Source organism: Pseudopodoces humilis, chromosome 6, assembly GCF_049639895.1.
Source record: "Pseudopodoces humilis isolate 2021_Gansu_Grassland_sample_001 chromosome 6, ASM4963989v1, whole genome shotgun sequence".
Classification (NCBI taxonomy): Eukaryota; Metazoa; Chordata; class Aves; order Passeriformes; family Paridae; genus Pseudopodoces; species Pseudopodoces humilis.
The window spans coordinates 35,618,604-35,640,486 of NC_142205.1; the positions used below are offsets into that span (position 1 = coordinate 35,618,604).

The 21,883-nt window shown below is 35.4% G+C and overlaps 1 protein-coding gene across 2 annotated transcripts; it reads left to right on the plus strand.

Moving 5' to 3' along the window:
* The first annotated feature begins 25 nt into the window (after positions 1 to 25).
* FBXO8 (F-box protein 8) lies at positions 26 to 20,416 on the plus strand. 2 transcript variants are annotated; one of them, XM_088055953.1, is made up of 6 exons: positions 26 to 201; positions 1,975 to 2,314; positions 4,504 to 4,630; positions 11,472 to 11,590; positions 13,043 to 13,239; positions 14,004 to 20,416. In XM_088055953.1, exons 2-6 carry the CDS (start codon positions 1,986 to 1,988, stop codon positions 14,189 to 14,191), a joined length of 960 nt encoding a protein of 319 aa, XP_087912079.1. In that variant the 5' UTR covers positions 26 to 201; positions 1,975 to 1,985; the 3' UTR covers positions 14,192 to 20,416. The 2 variants fall into 2 exon arrangements, with proteins under 2 accessions (XP_087912079.1, XP_005517688.1); XM_005517631.3 differs by having other exon boundaries at positions 93 to 201; positions 1,978 to 2,314.
* The last annotated feature ends 1,467 nt before the right edge of the window (positions 20,417 to 21,883 follow it).

Below are 21,883 nucleotides of genomic sequence, written 5' to 3' on the forward strand. Positions count from 1 at the left end.
GCAACAACAGCAGACGTCAGAGCTGTCCTGGCAGGAGGCGGGGCGGCGGCGGCGGGCTCGGCCTCCCTGCCGAGGCTCCTTCCCTGGGCCTGTCCGCCTGCCCCCGCCGCCAGGCCCGCGCAGCCCCTCCCGCCCGGCGCGGCCCTCGCTCGGAGGCGGGCCGGGCTCGTCGCGGCGGCGGTCGGAGCCAAGCTGGCACAGGTAGGGCCCGCGGGTGGCGCGGAGCGGACGGACGGGCGGCGCGGCCAATCGGCAGCCGGGGCTCCGGGAGCGGCCCGACGCGGCCGGGGGGCGGCACCCGCCGGGCAGCGATCACCGGTGCCCCGAGAGAGGGGCGGCCGTGCCCGGGCCGGGTCCCCTTGCCGCTCTGCGAGGGGAGGGGCGGCGCGGCTGCGAAGCTTCTCGGGACGCGGTGCGGCCTGAGGCAGCTGCGGCCCTCGGCTCCTTGGAGCGGCTCTGGGCCTGCGGGGCGGGCTGTGCCTCCACCCGCCAGCCTGGTTGCCCCGAGTCGAGGTTGAAGAGCTTTCGCGTTACGCGGAGGACCTGCAGGCCTCGCTTGCAATGCAGCTGCTGTGAACGAAGCTTCAGCTTCTATAGGCTTGCGTCGAGAACGAAGGAACGTTTTCCTGTTGGGATAATTGTGGCTGCAAAACAGCGGCTGTAGGGCTCAGTTACGATGAAGTGGAGAATGTTTATATCTAGAGTGCATGTTGTTTTTTTTATTTAATGAAGTAGAATCTAGCACTAATGCAGCATTAATATAGATTACTTTTAGCGTCCTATCATGCTTGTCAACGCTGCAAAAGAATTTATTATGCAGTAGCAAAGTAACATGAGGAAGACACGATTAGAATTTAAGTCAGACTTTGATAGATAGCAGACAGAGCTAGAGAACATCAGCGATTTGTAAACAAGCTTGATATTATTTTTACTGCGGTAGTTACTACAGCCAAGCTATCAAGAGGTTTCAGTTATTAGATAAAATTATATTATAAGTTTGAAAACATGTATTTGAGAGGCATACTGAATCTGCAGATTGGAAATACGTGTTTCAAATCATTTAAAAATACAGTGTTTGACGCCATTACTTAAAGGGCTTTATAATAATGGGTTTGCTTATCTTTTATTATGATGGGCTCTGAAAGCATTCATCCTGGATTACTACAAAGCTGAAAGTAATTACATGATTGGGAAAATTGTGTGTCTTCTAACAAATGGCATATAAGCTGTTGAATAGCTACACAAATAGCAGAGCTTGTGCATTTTCATCAGCTGGTTCTAGACTGGTTTAAATTCTGTCTCATTTTGTTTCTTCTGTCAAGTTTCTTCAGTTGGTCCTTAAAATAGCAAATATATATATATTTTAATTTTTTTTTACATAAAAGAAAGGCTTTTTATACTATTTTTGCAGTGATATTCTGTGCATAAGTATGTGAGTATCTTATTATCAAGGCTTTATGTTACATTGCTAGGTAAGAAAGCTTGAAAAGATTCTTATTCTCTTGTTTCTAAGCACTCAAAATCCTTACTGCATTATCACTGAAGTTATTAAACTTTAAGTCACTGTACTACCCAATACATTTTTGCTTCTCCCTATGTTTTACAGTACTTTATTGACTCTAAGTAAGGTTTTTTTATTAAATTTTAAAGGAAATCTGAAGATTCCAAATATTCTGAAGCCTAAGGTTTCTTAACTTGCATGGGATATAGATAATATGCTTATTGTTAATTTTGTAGCTCTTCAAGCATGGAAACTTTTGAAAAAAATCTGGGTTTTTTTTTTTTTTGTTTGTTTTTTTAATGGGCTTTGTTTTCAATATTGCCTCATGAAGACTGATTACCTGGTCAGCATAACTTTGACAGCACTCACTTTCTATTTATTCTGATTGGTCCTAAGATTTTACTTATGTGCTGAGTCTGTCTTTCAAATGTTTACAAATAGCTGTCAAGGTCTAATTTGAATTTTATGTCCAGCAGGCTCGCAGATGGGTCAGGGACTCTGGAGAATTGCTAGAAACCAGCAATTGCAACAGCAAGGATACAGTGGACAAGGCTATCTTACCAGGGACCATGGTAGGAGGATACCTGCTAACAATGTTTCTAATACAAGCCATCGCAAACAAGCCCAAGGCGGCATTGACATCTACCACCTGCTGAAGACAAGAAAATCTAAAGAACAAGAAGGATTCATTAACCTGGAAATGTTGCCACCAGAGCTTAGTTTTACCATTTTGTCATACCTGAATGCAACTGATCTCTGTCTAGCATCATGTGTCTGGCAGGATCTTGCTAATGATGAGCTCCTCTGGCAAGGGTAAGCATGAAAAAAAGAAGTTTCACTGGACATAGTAAAAAGTATTAGATTTTAAATTTGTCTCAGTAAGTGCTTTTTGTCTTTCTAACCTTAGCAAAGGTTTCCTAAGTTAAATGAGATCGATATAGAGGATACATATATCATTTAAAAAAGTGTTATTCTGGATTTCTAATTAGAATGGGAGATGACTGGAGATCACTACATACACAAGTGTGCTTGGCATTATTTGGTAGGATATTATCATACACCTGCTGTTTGAGATAGCATGGGGTAAAAACTGGGGCTTGTCTTCACTTTTTGTATTAGTTCAAAGTACATCTCAGGTGTTTGTATCATTACTTCTGTGAAGTTCAAACAGTTGTCTAGCTTAAGCAAGCAAACCTATTCAGCCAAATTTCCAAATGGAGAGATGATAATTCATCTACTACACTTGGTAGCAACTTAGGTGTATCTTTTTTGGAAGATGGTTATGGAGGGAGGAAAGAAAAGGTCATTTTTATCAAGTGAAATTTCTTCAGCCTAACACTTAAAACATGTTTATGTATAACATATGCACAATTTGTATGTCTGGGAAATAAATAAAGGAACACTCTTTCAGACAAAATAGTGTAATCAATGTAAATAACATACTCTTTGGTATTTTTGTTTTACAGCACTAGGAAAGACTCATGAAATCATACTTATCTCTAGAGTAGATGGTCAGCAGAACTTCTTTCACAACGTTCTCTTCTCCTTTAAAAGGCAGTATTACTAGTGTAACAGTTGGGTTGCTGATCAGGTTGTTTATTTTCCTTTCATAATGCTCTACAACTCTTCTTCTCCTCATCTACTTCCTTGCCCTGCTGCATTTGAATTAAGCAGCTTCCCTTCCTATCATGCTTTTGAACCTAGCAAAAGGATAATGCAGCATACTTCTTAGTTACAATTGTTCTGCAGCTGGGGACTGTTATATTGACAGGAAACGAATTCTAGTGAAGGATACCAGTAAGCTTCTAAGTGTATCAATATGCATTGTACTGTGCTTGGTTCTTGGTGTCAAACCCACGATAAATACAAATAAATTCCCTAGACCAAAGCTGGAAGATATTAGAGATTCTTAATTGCATGCAGTATATATTCTTAGCATGTGGGGTGGGAATGCGTATTTTCCTTGAAGTTCATTCTGGAAAACCGTTCAGTCTTTTTTTGTGAAATCTTTCCAAATAATACTCACATTCATAACCACATTTCTTTTGGTAATGAAAATGTGTCCTGATTTATAAATAAATATCTTTATTCTGTGATAAATAAAAATCTCAGTTTGCATAATCTTTGTAAAAATCTTCGCTATTCCACACATATAAGGGTGTGTTTAAGTTTTGGCAAGTACTGTTGTTGCAGTTCCAGACTCAGTCCAAATAAGACCCAGGTTCCAGAATAAAAAAACAGAATCTTTGCCATGTCTCCAGTGACTACTGGCTGGGTCCTAAACATTGTTCCTAATTAGTAACAGAGCAGGTGTGTTGAAGCAGAACTACCAGTTCAATAAGGAATCTATAGTCTGTAGAAAGGGAATTGCAGATGGTAACATTAAAGGAACTGAGATGAGGGACAGAAACTGATGAAACTGAGATACGGAGTCAGGATGGAATAAAAGAGAAAGAAGCTGTAAAGTTATATTAGAGAAGGATTGGACTGGATCTAGTCATTAGGACTGGTCAAGAGGACTGTCCAGTTAGGACAAGAGGAAGAAGAGTTGGGTGAAGAAGGGCAGATGGGGAAAGTGCTGAATTAATGGCATAATTTTGTGAAGATATGGTGTCCAATTCACTGCATAACTGGGGCACAAGAAAAGAAACAAAATGTTTTAATCCATCGTAGTACCACAGGAGAACAACTTGTCTCCCATGTCGAGGTTCTAGGAGTGCCAGAGGTCTCTGCTATGTGGTTGTTATGATACCACCTACTGGGATATGTTTTGAGGTTGCACTCAAATACACCAAAAACCTCTATGAGAAGAAAACATTATTCATATAATTGAAGGTTTTAGGAAAAAAGTGGCAAATATTTAATAACTGTTACAGCAACCTACTTCTAACTTTTTCTATAGTTTGAGTATTTAGCTTTGCAGTATTGATTACATTTTGCTTCTGTAAAATACATGAAATTCAGAAAGGAATTTTCATAATAGATTAATTCTATTTTCATAGGTTGTGCAAATCCACTTGGGGTCACTGTTCTATATACAATAAGAATCCGCCTCTAGGATTTTCTTTTAGAAAATTGTATATGCAGCTAGATGAGGGCAGTCTCACCTTTAATGCCAACCCTGATGAGGTAAGTGAACTGTTGCTGACAGTAATAAACAGTTACAATAATTGTAATTGGTTTTTTATAATTATAGCCAATAAAAACAAAGTTTTAATAGGTGTTTGTTTTACCGTAGGGATGGTTAATACTGAGCTACAGCCATACTCTGGTCTTTTTGGATATTTTACCTGTGTACATCATTTACATGACTTGCCTGTTAAGTGCTCTGTACACTTCTGTGGATGCCAGGAATTCATAACATTAAGAACAAGGCCTAAGATATCCTAACTGAAGAGACAGTGGTGAACTGTAAGAGCATAAAAATGAGCTTACATAAATAAAAATGTTAAAATGCAAAGTATGAGTTTGGTTCCACTTTAGGCAAAACAGGATGAGGTATAAAGTCTGATCACTTCTATGACAAACACATTTTCTTGTAGGGGATTTTTACCTAGTTCTACTATGAAGGGGCAAATCTTGAAATATGAAAAAGATCCACTGCTGAACAATCCTGAAGATGTTTGATTTAATTTCTGTGGGTGTTTGTTGTGCATAATTTTTCTTTATAGAACAACATAAATTTATCTTAAAAAAAAATATTTCTTGTCAAACTGAAAGGTTTCCATCTATAAGTTCATGTAACTGGAAAAGTCAGTTTCTGCTTTCAGTCTGTCACGTTTCAAAGAAAAAAACAGTTTGAGAGTAGACAGCTTTTGCCTGGGAGATAGACAGTTAATGCCCAAGTGACAGAGAAAGTCTTTTGTGTATAAAACCAGGCTCCTGCTTCATGTTTCCTAGGAAAAGAGTGTACACAGTACCGAACAAAAATGCTGTTAACTTCCTGCATATAGTTACACATACACATGGAAGTGGTAATTGAATAAATCCAAAGTAGAAAAAGGATTGAGATATGAAACAAAACACTTCTAGAAGCAAATTTCACTCTGCTGATATGATACAGAAAGTGTGAACTTGTGTTTTTACCATGGGGTAAAATAAATAAAGCAGTTCTATGAATCACTACAATAAAGTGATTTTGTTTAAGTTCTTGCTTTAGCTCATATTCTGCTTGATTAAGAGACCATTACTTTTATCAGTCACGAACAGATTATTTTGTAATTTGTCTGTGAAAACTCTGCCTTGAACTCTGATACACTGCATGAAGCCATCAGCACCTGGCCATTTGAGTGACTAATATTGTTTTTCTGCAGAATTTTCATAAATGTAGTAATAAATGTAAAAGTTTTTAAATGAGATGCAATATTTAGGTAACTTATATGTTTTCAGTATTAAGTATATTGCTAGCAGTATTGTCTGTCCAATTTTTTCTTTGTATTTGAATTTGTTTTAACATAATTTTTCACTTAACTATCTCAGTTTTTAATGTGCCATTATATTCCAACCTTATTTAAAGTAATCTTGGTATGTTTAAAGGATTTGGAGATTTCAGAAAAGGCACTTAATAGAAGATTCATTATTTTTAAAGGAAATTAAGATCTGCAAATTAGAGCTAATTTACAGCATACTTAAATTAGGTACTAACTTTATTATGCTACTCTTTCTTCTTCATTATGGTTATATTTTACAATAGAAACACTGCTTCAATGAGAGATGAGAACCTCAGGGTATCTCCTAAGGGCTCTGTTCCTCTCTCCCTGTGGAGCGCCATAGCCTGGTAGGAATCATTCAGGGCCTGAGTTTCAGGAGAATTCACAAATACTCTTGCTTTTACTGTTTACAACTGTGATATTGGCAGAGTAATTATTATAAGGACACTGTGACTGAAACATATGATATGACATTCCACTATTACAAATTGCATCTCCGAATTTTCTGCCAAACTCTGCTTTACATTTGATAACAGACCTGATCAAATTACTATAAAAATAGGAATACTTACAGCCACAGGAGCAAGATTCTCCAAAGGACACCGCCCATGTCATGAAAATGGGTAACCAGGCTCCACAGCAACAGCTCCAGAGCTAGCGGTGGCTCACGGGGTAGGGAAGAGCATCTACACACTTTGTGGTAGGATTCTCTGGTTAGCCATTGTTGTGTGCATGGTGTTGTGATATCTGCTGTAATTTAACGTGTTGATTGTATGCATGAGCTTGCATAATTCATAGCAGGTGCTCACATTCTGCTAAAAGGATGTGCCTAAACACATGACATGGAATTTGAAAAAAAAAAACCTCCAGTGCATGTTTGGGTTGAATTTTTTGGTTTGGTTTTTTTTTTTTCTTTTATTTATTTTTTTCTTTTCCTTTTCTATTTTTTTTTTTAATTTGATTGGTTGGTTTTGTTGGGTTTTTTTCGTATGGCACTACCATTTTAGCCAAGATTTTGGAACCTGGTTTTTCTTGTCTCTTTAGAGAGAGGGATGCTTTATTGTTAGCATTAGCACTTGAATATAAATATCATGTTGTTTAATCTGCCTACCTGGTTTCTGCTGTATTTTATTTTAAAGAGTGTATGGTATATATGAAATGTTTCTCATGCAGCACGCGTTTCATCTCGTGTGCTTATGACTCAGAATTTGTAGGCAACCAGAAGTATTTCCCATTGTTTTGTATCCAGTTTCTAACTTTCTACAAAATATTTTTTCAAGTTTATTACCTGGATCAATGCTATGTAGCTAAAATTGAAACTGAAGGTACAGACAAGAATCTTTTGGTCAGGAAAGAAGATCTGGGTTTTTTTGTTTCATCCTTACTGGTTCTAACTGATCTATTTAATAGTATTTATTTTTATGGACCTTCTGGAATCTGTAGTGTACCAAAACTGTCTTCAATGAAGTCAGGATTTCCTTTACATAGCATAATAATTAAGTACAGTAAGACAGTCCTTATACTGAGCCTGTCTTTTCGGTCTTCTGATTGTTTCATTCTACAAGCTGCCCTTAGTTTTTGATAGGGAGGCCAACTTTTTCTGACCTTTTCCTGATAATAAATTGTTAGCCACTTGTATAAAGCTACCCTACCTGACTTTATTTAATTATAGACAGTCTGTAGATGATGGAAAGCTTACTGTGCTGTATTTCTAAGCAAAGTTTTTTGAACCTTATCCCATTTCATAGTGATCTACTAAGCACACTGATTTTGAGATGCATTGATTGATCAGTCTGAAGAATATTGTGTGTATGTTGTAGAGGAAATTCTTTTGTGTGATTCATCAAAAAGTTGGAAAGGAACATTGAGCTGAAACCTTTTGATAATTTTGCATTAAAACCAGAGTGGTTTAATCTTGTAAATTATTCATTATGGATTCTATGCAAAATGAAAAATATTTCCACATTCTATTTGTGATTTTTGCCATCATAAGTTTGTATCACTGAGACTGTATTTTAGACTTACAGTGAAAGAGACTCTGTTTGAAATGTATGTTACATAATGTGTCCACATTTGTCACCAAATGACTTGATACTTAGTAAAACGGTCATAAAAATTTGCATTATATAGTATCTCATCAATACTCTGCATTGTTCCAGAAGATGCACCATTAGATATATTAAGATAGTGTACTTCCCTAGAAAAAAGGGAACAATAATGCCATAGACATCTAATTATTTACTAATAATGTTAGTGTTACCTAGAATCACCAACAGAAATTGAGACCCTGCTATACTAGATACTGATCTCAAAATTCCTGTACCATTAAATTAGGATGTGTCTGGTTGTTTTGTATGCATTTCTGAACAAAGGTGTCAAAGGCAAGTACAAAAGTTTGAATATTAACTGCTGTACTGAAGTGCTCTGAAACTACACTTAGGAAAGAAGATAGTCAATGCAGAAATGGAACTAACAGTGAAAAGGAAAAGTTTTCCATTTTAGATATCCTGTATGGATATAAACAAATCCAAAGGCTATTGGAAACAGGTATAAAACAAGCAAGGAGCATCAGTGCTGTAACAGAACAGGCTGATGAAACAAGCATTGTGTGCCTGGAAAAAAAAAAAGAAGCAACTGTAGAAAATAACATAGAAAAATATAACAAATGGCTTTTGTTGTTACTATTAGTCTATACTTACAATTGTTATTTGCATATATAATTTAAATTAACACTTCCATACATTAATATTTTATTCCGAGCTGTCTGAAATTCAGAGGTAACATAGAGCCACACAGAACAGGGTAGGCAAGTATGCTTAAGGCATCTTTCCTAATTCTCTAATGCAAAGAACATTACAGTGCTCTGAATCAGAATTTTAAAACTACTGTATGTGCTCATTCCACAGTGTTTCTCAAGTGTTAAAAAGACCTCTTCAGAGCTGGTAGATCATGGCACAGAACAGCCTACCTGACTGCAGTCAAATATTTCCTAAGAGAATCAGCAGCTGACTGATAAATAATCTTAGCATAGGTTATAATAGTGTGTAGGGCTACTTATTTCAGTTAGTATATATGCCACAAGCAGCTATTTTAGCTACCAAAAGTGATTTATTTGAAAGAAGGGTTCTGAGAGGTTTTCAAGGTAGTATTTACAGTGTTATGAAAAGCATATTCAATGACATGCTGTAAATCTTGTAAATAAATTTCATTTGTTGTGACCAAAAATTTAAGAACTTAAAAGAGAAATCAGGCTTCTACTGTTGCAAACTGGTTTTGATAGCTTAGGATGAAATAAAAAGCAACTAAAAACAATGGCATGTGGTGAATTATGTTTAATTTATAGCCTGTTTACTTGTGAAGGATTTGAGGAAAATGCATTTATAGGGACCTGTATTGTCAAGGATTATGTGTGGTGGGGGAAAAAGTAATTAGAGCTAGAGAATAATAATGCAAAGACTTTGTAGCCTATCAGATGGAGCTCCTACATTGAGTTGTGAGCTAGTGCATGAGAAAGAAACTGCAGCATTTACTGTCACAGAGAAACAAACCCACTGTCTATCTTATAGAAGTGTTATTTTCATCCTGCCTCTTCTTTACTATGCCAGGTATTTTCTGGATATGTTGCAGAAATGTTTGTTACTTGCAGCAGGAATGCTACCCAAGACTTCCTCTTCAGGCCAGGCTTCAGTTTGTATTACCTTAAGCTAAGACTTCTTACTGAAGCAAACACATAAATCTCATTAACTCAGGATATATCTAAAGGAGATACTCTGCTGCTCATCTTACATAAATTGCCAAAATCCTTGTTATCTCCCATTTTTAATTTCTTATTTAGCTCTGGTTCAAGAAAGTACTTACAACATAATGTTGTCCATCCATATTATGAACAAACTTAAATATGATCTAGTTTGAACTGAAATGCAAGCTAGTAGACCAATACATACTTCGTTGTCATCCTGAATACAGGTTTTTCTTAAAATTAGGGCATAATGCTACTAGATTTTTTTTTCTGTTTTACCTATCTAAACACCTTTATATTTTTATTTTAATAAACCACTATTTTAACAAAACAAATATATATTGATTAACTGCTATATATTTTTCTAGAATATTTATGAATTTTTCTATAAATAACTGAGCAAAAACTATGGACTGGTAAAAATTGCTAGTTAGTGCTACAGGTGTTTCTTGGCCTTTAAATTGTGTTCTTAAACATATATTCTAACTATTTTCCTGCTTGATGCAACTACAACTTTGCTTTACTAAGCCAGTTCACAAAATGTCCCAAACCTGCACTCCTTTTTTAATTTTTCACACAAAATTCAAGAGCACTGGGAACTTAAATTTATACACTGAATGACAGGTTGATCCTACATCTTTGTCACTGTAATTTAAACTAAAAGGGCAGACTTACAAAATATTGTGAAGTTTCATATTAAAAGATATATGAAAAAATATTTCAGAAGTATTTTAAAGGTGATTTAGGTTGTGACCTCAGTACATTATTCTGTGCAGAAATGCACTATCCTGCTTATTTTACATTTCAACCTTTTGCTATAGTCAAGATACATTGTACTTAAGTATTGTAACACTTCTTGGTAACAAATGAGAATTGCTCCCTGCTCCTGCCAAACATAATTGGAAGAACTTGGTTAGTTATTCTCAGGTTTAGATTTTCGCTGTTGAAAAGTGTGAACATTTTTTAAATCCATTAGTTGGGTTTTGATTTCTGAGATTGTAAGGCAGATAGTTTTATTTTTTGAGCTATTCCAATGACCAGAGAGAATCCAGAATATCACTGAAATACTTCAAATTTATCATGTTTATTCTGTAAGAGATGTGTGTTTGGTCCAAGTGTAATACTCCAGAAATCATAATATGAATATAAATATAAATTACATGCAATTCTGTGTTTTTAAACAATTTTTGTGTTAGGCATAGTGTTCTTATTTATGTGTATGCATATTTATATATGTTGATACTTACCTATGCTTTAAAATCAGCGTGCTTGTGTTTATTTGCATTAATACACATTTAAACAAATGCATTTAATGCATCTATTTGAATGTGATACATTGTATACATGTGAGAACATTACTGTTTCAATGATACAAAGATGTTAAAGACTAAGCACATTATGGCTAAGATTTTCTTATTTGCAAAAATTACGAAATTACTAGTTATGGTCCCTGCAACATTTCAAATACTATTACAAAAGTATAAAAAGCAAAATACCAATATACACTGTAAAGAAATTATCAAAGAACCATCATGCTCATTATGGGGTTCATAATTTAAAATTTTTTGCTATGACTGTATGTAAAATCTCAACCATAACAATAAATTGTTTCTTTGCATTTGATTTATAATTTTAGAGTGTATTCTGCATGTTGAAATGTGATTTAGAGAAGGAGGAATCATTCTGAAAAACAAACCAGTTAATTCGTAGGATTTCATTCCTACATTGTGAGGTACAATACTTGTTCCTAAATACATTATGAGGATTAAACATACTTATATGTACATGCATTTTATCTCAGGGAGTCAACTACTTTATGTCCAAAGGCATACTAGATGATTCACCGAAAGAAATAGCTAAGTTTATCTTTTGCACAAGAACACTGAATTGGAAGAAGCTGAGAATCTATCTTGATGAAAGGTAATTCAAACTTCTCTTAAGACTTTTTCTATTAATTTTCAATGTACAGCCCCATTTAACAATACTTTGAATGTAGAGGTAGGCCACTTCAAGGATGTAAAAAGGCAAGAAAATACAGCTAGGTAATGTTTCTGCTAAATCTGAACAGTTACTCAGTTTGAATATTTATGTGACTGTAACACTTAATAAGAATGCTCAAAAATACCAACTATAAATAATAAATACTACATCCTCACAAAATCTTACATAGATATTTTGCTGCTTTTTTTGACTTGATGGGTTTTTTTCCCTTATGGGTGTTATTCAGAAAAAGTAGTTTTCACTTTACTAGGGGATGATAGCTTTTTAACTAATGTTGAATCATCTAATTACTTGGTTGTCTGATTGGATTGGTTGATTGATTGGAGGTTGCACACACCTCAAGAGATGGAAGGGACCATCCTCTTGGAGACACCAGGAGCTCCAGAAGGGAGCACTCTCCCTGCTGTAGCATGCTGTTCTATATCCACAGTGCTTTCTCATGCCATCAGGCTGGGGTGGGGCAGTAGCATGAAGGAGGAGGAGAATAGTAACTGCACCTGAATAGGAAGAACAGAGGGCAAACAGCACTTCTAGCAGGAATCCTCTCCTGCTTCTCATCCTCTTCCGCCTGTACTGCTAAAGGAATAAGAGGAGTCTGTAGTGTTATCACCGCTGTCAGTCCCGTGCTGTAAAACTTGAGATTTATCAATTTTTAGACAATAATAAAAATACAAAAACCATCTGACGGATGAGATTGCATTAGTGACTCCTACTGCCATTTATCTTCCATTCATAAACAGAGTATAATCAGGCACTAAAAATAAAAACTAATTTTTTAAATGTTGAAACTCACAAACAAGGTAAAAATCAGGTCAAAAAATATTCTTAGGTTCACTTCAAATTTGCCTCCAAATTTTTTTCAACTGTCTTTTGCACATCTGGCAATATAGATGTGGTCTGAACATTTCATTTGTGTATGTGTTCAGTGCAAAACACTTGAGAACAGCACACCCTGATGGCCTTCCATGAGCAAATTTTGCCTAGCTGAAGCCTGGCTTTGACAAGACACTCCTGCAACAGCTTCTACTTAGACATCAAAATGTGTGACATACTTGTATCTATTCTCTTTGCTGTCTTTTTTAATGGTTTTGTCAAATTTTGAAGGAAGCAAAGTCTCTATGTAGACCTTGATTGAATAGACATAAAAACTTTGAGTTCTGATTCATGTACGTTTTTATAGTATTTGGCTACAAATAGGCAAAAAACATGTGTTCATATTATCTTTGTGCTGTTAGTGATAATTTTGCCTTTTAGCAAAATCAAAAGCTCATGTTATTCTAAAGCTTTAATTTTTATTTTAAAATCTACACATTTTCATATTTAAACAGTTAAAAGAAACTTTTCTAATAATACGGGTTTTTGTTCTGCCAGGAGAGATGTTTTGGATGACCTTGTGACGCTGCACAACTTCAGAAATCAGTTCTTGCCAAATGCACTGAGAGAGTTCTTCAGACACATTCACGCTCCTGAGGAGCGTGGGGAGTACCTTGAAACTCTCATAACAAAGTTCTCTCACAGATTCTGTGCTTGTAATCCTGACTTGATGAGAGAGCTTGGCCTTAGCCCTGGTAAGCAAAAATGAGCAGTGGATCAGTCTTTATACTTCCGGATGATGCTACTCTTTCTGATAGTTTTAAAATCACCACCTAAACAAGTATTTCTGAAAGTACAAAATGGTTCAGTATAGACTCATCATTCCATTTGGGTTGAAAAAAAAACAAAAGAAAACCAAATGTACAGATTCTCTTTTTAGCTGATTTGTTGGGTTTATTTCCATGTTATCTTTCTTTTATTTTTGTCTGTACTTTGTGCTTTTTTCTTGTCTGAAGTTCCTCTTGCAGTATCTTACACACTTAATATTTTACCTTGTGAATAGTCTCACAGAAATGAAAGGGGGTAATGAGCCACATTCAAGTTAACAAGCATTTCTGATTGGTTGGGCAAGGCAGTTCTCAGCAGTTCAACTGCTTACATATTTAAAAGACAAGCTTTTGCAGGATGTTTGTTTTCATTTACACAAACTTCAAGAATCTGTTTAAATGAAAATGTTTAAAGCCCTGAGTGGCTTTTGGATTATGTAGAAATATTAAGAGATTTGTGAATTCTCATTTGTCAGTGTGCTTACATTATTACTTTTAAAGTTGCTATATTTAACTTTATTTCACTGGGATACCCTTCTGAATAGTTGTATGTATATGTGTGCATATATATGTATATATAGATAAAAAAAATATGAGCCTAGATGATAAAGACCATAATGTTCTTAGGGAAAAATACTTTTAATGATTACAGTTTTTTTTAAAACTTTGTTTATTTGTTCTCTCTTGTCTAGATGCAGTTTATGTACTGTGTTACTCTTTGATTCTACTTTCGATTGATCTAACAAGCCCTCACGTGAAGAACAAAATGTCAAAGAGGGAATTCATCCGAAACACACGAAGAGCTGCACAGAATATTAGTGAAGATTTTGTAGGGCACCTTTATGACAACATCTACCTTATTGGCCACGTGGCTGCCTAAAAGCACAATTTGCTAGCACTTAAAATTTGTAATTTTCAAAAACTACATCAATTCAAGATATTAATTATTTTGTAGAGATGGGGGTTATTTTAGTGCTGGTCATTCTAACCTCTGTATGCAATCAAAGTTTGTGTGTGTAAGTGTGTGTATGTGTAAACTACCTTTTCTATCTATTTACTGTGGGAACAGGAGGATTTTTTTTTCATGATTTTTTTTTAGCTCTGCACAAAACAATGCCATTAGTCTGACACAGCCATTTATGAATGTTAAACTGACATTACAGTCTAAGCTGAAAAGTGGTGAATTTGTGCATTAGATCTGCTTGAAACTTTAATGAGCTCATTCTTTTTAGAATACCATGTAATGTGTATATATTTAACTAAAGAGATTTATAATCATAATTATTTTATTGTAAAGTATTTTAACTAAAATTTCTCCTTTTATCTCTTAAATTAGTGTTTGACTTTCGTTTGCATTTTTTTTACAATGCTGACTACCTCAGATACTTAAGTTAGAGGAACATTGGTCTGAACAATAAAGTTTATTCTAGGAGATAATAGAACACTTGTAAAATATCTAAGCTGGTATTTTATACTATATTTATTAACTTGAATCAGCATGTTGCCAATCTGCTATTCACTCAATTTTAAGGATTACAGGCTCTGTTTTAGTTGAATCCTGATGCCATACAGGGGTAGCCAGGGCAAATCATGCAGTGTACAGAGAGGTTTATGTTATTTACATGCATAACTTCTTTTGCAGATACCAGTTTTTGGGAAACAGGGCAACTACAATCACCTATTCAGCGCAGTAAGCAAGAAAAAATCTGAACAGGGAAAGTGGTAGGAGTGAGTAATGTGTTGCTGCTTTCAACTGGTTTTCTCGGTCGAGAAGTGTCAGTGATGGAAATGCCTTGGCAAATTTATACCAGATGACTTGTTGCTAAAGCTGTTAAAAACTGACAGTGCAAGATTTGAGCAGTGACTGTGCAGGATTGGAGAGCTGCTCTTCAGAGTCAGATACTGAATTACTTTCTAAATCTATCATGTAGCTAGATTTTAAACAGCTCTAAATTTATGGAAATACTTGAGAAATTAGTTAGGTTGCGTCTTGACATTTTCTGAAGTGTGGAGGTTAGCAATAGAACTGCTGTTCCATGTGCAGGAATTGAATGAGGATTTGCCTAGTTTTTGTTCAGACAACTCACGGAGCAGTGCTTCTCTTAAGTTGACATAAATGTTGTTGAAGAGCTGTTCCTGATTACGTATGTTTACATAATATTCAGCTGTCAGTAGCACCTGGATACATCATGGTAACAAGTGTATTCTTTTTCCCTACCATACCATGAGGTGAGGTGGGAAGGTATTCTTAATCTGTAAAACAGAACTAATTTAAGTTTTTATGTAGAAAGCCTATTGCAGACAAGAATTTAATTCAGGAACGACCACTCATAGCCATGCACTTTGCCTGTGCTGCTGCTTTCTGTTTGGCACCTAGGGAGTGTTATGTTTATTTTAGATGTGAGAAGGACAGTCCATACAAGGGCTACATAAATGATGGGTAGAAAAAGATGTAGCTATTACTGCTATTTCAAGTGTTATAGCTCTGCTCCACAAACTGAAATTCATGCAGAAGTACATTTTTATTATGTTACCTTTAATCAAGTGTAAATGCATTGCATTTATGTAGCATACACAGCCAAAGCCAGGAGCCAGCAGTATTGTGGCCATGTTCCAGACAGGTTTACAGTATCACTTGCCTTGCTCAGGATAACTACTCCTCACCCAGTGTTGTTTCATGTATTGCAGAAAGTCCAAGGATGCATTCTGCAGTGGTCAATTAATCTCAAACACAAATTAAGAGTATATGGTACAGTGGCAATCTTTGTTCAAGGCATAGGTATCTGCTCCTGTATTACAGAAAAAAAAAAATGAAAACTTTAAATGTAATTTGTAAAATCAACTATAAAGCACAAGTGTCTCTGGACTCTTTTAAGTGATCTGGACACAGCAAAATTTAGTCTTCTAAGAAATGCTCCTCAAAGGTTACACACTTTAAAAGAAGAATTCAGTGAATTTTGAAATTAGAACTTTTCTTGTTAGAAAATATTTTGTCCTCAAACCACAAACACAGAGCAAGGCATAATTCTCTTCTGACTTATTCGTAGGTTAACATTAGTGATAGTTATGATTTTGCACTAATAAGAAAGAGAGTATGAATTTTTAGTCTGCATTTCTCTTAATTTCCAGTTACCTGATACAGAACAAAGCCTTCAGGCAGATAGAAAATGTTTTTTTTCTGGAATAGATGAGTACATCTATTAGCAAGGTTTAGAAAACTCCAAGGCCAGTGTCGCAGCCAAGAGGATAAATTAGAAACAGGATGATACAATTCAAGATTCCATAAGACAAGTCCAGGGGAAAACAAAACCTTAATGACATGCAGATAACAGCATCCAATCTTCACAACAGGATTTTGAACAGTGTTAGAGGATTAGCACCCAACTCATGTTGTACATTATGTTACTAACACAGAGTGGAACTGAAAACAGCAATCACAACATGCCACGTGTGAATTCCCTCAGAGGCAACCACAAAACAACTAATGAATACAGACATTTCTTCTGTCTTTTTTCCAGTTTGGGTCTAGCTCTAAAGTGGCTGAGAAGTAATTTTTTGCATTTTAGCAATATAGACTTTACATGAAGGTAAACAATTTTCTGTCTTAAAAGGAAAAAAAAAGTCTTAATCAGGTGTAATAGTACTCTTAAAAAAAAATGACAAAAATTATATTGGTTGTCCTCAAAAAACTTTAAAAAACAAAGTTTAGGGCAGTGTTTTCTTCAATGTACTCAGTGTCTCCACGCACATTTTAAAATAATGATACTTCATTGATCCAGGTGTCACTAAGTGATGTGGAAAAAGCTACTTAATCAAGCACTTCAGAAGACTTAGGCTCAGAATCTCAAGCCAAATTACATGAGCATGATCATGTTTATAGCTGCAAAGTGATTCCCAAGCTATTGTGATTCCACTGCTGCATGCCCTTTGAACTTTGGCCATGTGGTGTTGCCTTAACTCTTAACTGTATGCACTGTACACAGCACTGGAGGAAGAGGTGAGCCTGCAGCCCATCCCCTGCAAACATTCACTGTTCTGTCCTGAAAGACACTGGAATTGTTCTGAATGGCCATTTCTGAAAGTTTGGTAACTTCAGTGTACACAGATGTGGCAGAAGGAAAATTTTTCTGTTCATGTTGGGAAAATGAGTGTACCTGTGTCCATGTAAAGTGTCACTCAAATGCAGCTCATGTTTGCTTTTATTAAAGTCTGAGGCTCTGTTTGCATTTATTGAAGGAATATGGCATATATTAGATATTCACATGGCTTAGCTATAGACAGCATCTGATGTTATGTTTTCTCAAACTCTGTTTCTGTCTAAAATACTTTCCATTCAAACTCTAAACAACACATTTATACAGCTTTGACTTTTAAAATAAATCAAAGCTGCTGAAACATACAGAAGCCCAAACAAATATAAATTTGAGATGTGTTTTTTGATTTTCAAGCGCATGAGAAATTTGCATTTAGGAAGAAAAATTAAATTTGTTCTCTTTAACCTTTCCCTTCCACCCCCTACACTGGGAAAAGCAAAAATGTAAACAGTTTCAAAATACACCTTTAAGAAAATAAACTGACTAGCTGGACAAATAAATGTTAGTATTTTTTCTTCAGTATTCTGCAGTTTATTAATGTTTTTAACAAAAATAAATTTATCAACAGGAATTGCTTTTTTTTGAAGTGGTAATATTTTTGTTCTCTGTTTAAGGAAGTCATTGTGCAATCTGATATTGTTAATAGCTCTGTTTTTAGAAGACAAGTCTTATTTTAAGCACTTAAAATTGAGGTATACCTATTTGATCACATTAAAATGTCAAAATTATAATAAGTATTCGGGAAAGTCAGATTTACTTGCCCTCTATTGAATTAAGACTTTTTTTTCTTTTCAGTTATTTCATGGATGTATTAAAACTAACAAACATTAAGGCTGTTGACTTGTTCTCTGCCATTGTAAAATCTCCCACTCTAAGCTCAAAAGCACTATTAAAATGGGCAAAGAACAGGTATAAACTATTTCCTGTGTCTCACATCGGCACATTATGATTTCATTTTGCCTTAAAGAGAAATACAGACTTTTATAATCCGCATGTAATAGTGATTTTAGTAAGATAAAATTTTATGTGATAATCTAATATTACTTATGAGATGTTTAAAGTTTAGACTTGCCATGTGTAATTAAATCATAATCAATTAGCTAGGAGTAGTTATGGAAGTGTGTCTGGAAAATACCTAAGAGATCACATTGTTCCTTTGTCACCTCAGTGTTTTTGCTTATATTAATGTTAGTAAATTTGCCGTTTTCCTTTCTTATTCATGTAAATATGCGTAGAAAAAATATTTAAACAAAATACTTCCATTTCCTATGTGAAATTTACTTGCATTAAAAACAAACTTTCTGTACTTAAAATATTAGAAAAGCAAAAAACTTCACTGACAGAAAGAAGAGGCTCCTGATTTTCAGTTGTGTGGTTCACTGGTAGACCCTAATAAAGAAAACAAGCAAAAAGCACTTTTCAGATTCCTAGAAATAAAAAAAAAATGCATTTTTTTATGCTTAAAAATAGTGTATGTGTACCTAACAGAAATCAAGCATGTTTTTGTGAAAGCAGTACAGTCAGGATACCAGTTATTTTCAGAGAGAGTATTCATTTGTAAAAGTTAGCTTTCTTCTTGGCAGTGTTGGAGTGGAATGTTGGATTTAATTTAAAATGATTAATGAGATTTTGTCAGACTCCCTGCCTTTACCACCACTGCAGTTTGTCAGCACAACAACCTGGGAAACCCGGACGCCACTCTGTCGCCCAAAACTGCTTTCCAGGAAAAAATAAACCCGAGTAACTAGTGCCAGGTATGTGTCAATGGTATTGTCTTTCAGCTGTTGAAAGTTTAAGCTGAGACATTTACACATTCTGAGGAAGTGAACCTCATTTGTTATTTGAATAGTCTGTTTTTGACAGCAGATACCCATGTAAACTTAAATTTTTAGAGCAAGCATAGCCATTTTTTTAAACTTTATGGAAAAATCCTGTAATCTATGCAGAAGAGAAATACTTTAAAAGGAAAAATATATGTATCAATGCTTATTTAGCTAAGTTTTTCTGGAGAAAGACCATCTATTCAATCTGCATACTATATGCTGTTAGGAGGAACTCATCCTTTGAGCATTATGCATGCCATTAGCTTGCTGAGGGGCAAGGAATGTTCTGTTGGACTTGAGGCAGATGCATTAATGTGTATGCCAAGAGTCAAAATCTGACAAGTTTGCAATACTTCTCATAAGTGACCATAACATAAGCAAATGAGTAATTCTTCTGAAATGGAAGGTTGATATTGAAAATTATTTACAATTTGTCTTCTTTGCTTTCCTTGTGGAAGTTTGTTCTGTCTACAGTTCGAGCATTGTGTTTTCTTACACATGAAATACTGAGAAAGATTATTTCAATTTCAAAAGCAGCCTTCCCCTTCTGAGAAAGCATGCCTGCCTGTGCTGTGCGAGTCCTCCTGCAGTCACACAATGCTGTATCAAAAAACTCACCTTGCATTCATTCCTATGCACCCCTTTATACACCAGTTCTATCCATTAACTCAGCAAGCAAAAAGTCCTGCTGGCTTCACAGAGGTGTAGGTGTTGAAAGAGTTTGTACTGTTCTGCTGCACCAGGCAGAACGTACTCCTTCATGGGGCAAGATGGCACATGTATTCTTTTCATTGCTTATATCTTAGCTATTTTTTATGTGTTAAAAAAATTATTTTCACAACTGCAGTTTCCCTGTCTTCAGAATTCATGCTAATTGTCATAATTATATGTAACACAACTGAACTGAAATATATTTTTATAGCCGGAGAACTTCTTGAGTTTACTTGCCTTCTGCAGCATTAATCACCTGCATGACAAAACAAATGAGGAAATCACAGAACTTCTTTCCAAGTGCTAAAGAAGTACTTCTCTCAGCGTACTTCTTAAAAAAAATCAAGATGCTGTATTTTTTCACATTAAATGTAACTTCTTGTTTCTATATTCCACTTAGGAATTTATATCAATAAAAGTATTTATTACTGTTCCACACTGTCTGAAGTCTGACAGTCCCATTTCTGATTTGTACAAGCAAAAGCTGACTTCTCTGGATTCTTTTTCCCATGGAATAGCAGAATGAAATAAATACTCAACATTCATCTATCACTGCAGAAATACAATAAGAAATGCTTGAATCTTTTTTCTCTATAAATGTGGTTTAAATATATAATAAAACACAGAAGCCACATGCTTAGTAATCAGCTTTCTTAAATTCTTTTTCAACTTTTTAAAAGTAAAACAATTCTCTTTCTTGCTATTGAATATTCACAATGTATGTAGTGCTGCATAACATTTACTGAAAATCACAGCACTTAAAGGGCTAATTTGAAGATCTAAATGGAACATAGATATTATTCTGGTTTCCTATGCAAGATAGATTTTATTTAAAATCATAAAGACTCTGAAATGTATTGAAAATTCTTTTAAATTAGAGATATTTTATAATACTAAGTTAAATTGACAATCATAAATCAGGATTTATAGCCTGAGTCTAAAGACTCAAATCAGTAAAACAGAAAAAAGCAAAGGAAGAATAAAACTTCATTGAAGCTAAAATTTTGTTGCTTTTAAGCAGATCAAGACAGAAGTTTTGAAGAGGTGAGATTGGTGGTCTCTAAGATGATGCCTGGTCCCAGAATATTGATACCTCATCCTCCCTCTTTCCTGCAATAACATAACAGCTTTTCTGCCCTGCCCAACACATCTGCTCCTCTCCACAGCTGTCCACAGAGAAGCAGAGCAGTCTCTCTTTGCAAACTATGCCACTTCCCCCCAAATTAGTAAATAGCATGTAATCTTGTTATTTTTACAATATAAAGTGTTCTCTGTAATTTCTTCGCAGTGGTTAAATAACAGAAACAAGAGAAATCAGCAGTTAAGATGTACTCTCAGTGAGTATCAATATTTTCTAAGTACAGACAGTTCTATTATACAAAAGCAATAGAAGAAGAAGACCATGTTGTAAAATGTACAGTTTTATGTCAATAACTTCGTTCCAAAATCATCCACAAATTAATTTCATGAATGCTAAATAATGATATTTAGTCTGTTTTAGAAGTTGTTCACCCCAAATTTGAAGAAGAATTTTACACAGAATATGAGATAATAGTTGGAGAAGCTTATCTGCATTTTCCTTGTCACACACCTAACCAGTTACACCCTAGTGCAGTTGTTGCCTTACCTCTGTCAAAGGCAAATTGGTAACTCAAGGGAGGAGATTCAGAGTGTCACTGCATTGGAAGAAGTAAAGGCTTAGAAGTGTATTTAATGACTCGCCTCCTAGCAGAGCCATGGTCTCAACACACTGTTTAAGGTGATAGATATCACTGTGTTACCAACTGAAACAAAGCAGTATTCTCACATCTTCTTGGATGATGTATTCTCAATAAAGAGGAGCCAAAAGCAGGCTGAGACTTTGGAGGTTTTATGCTTACTAAAAGTACTGCTAGTAATATTGTTACTTCATAAAAGTAGTGCCAAAAAGCATTGAACCTCAGA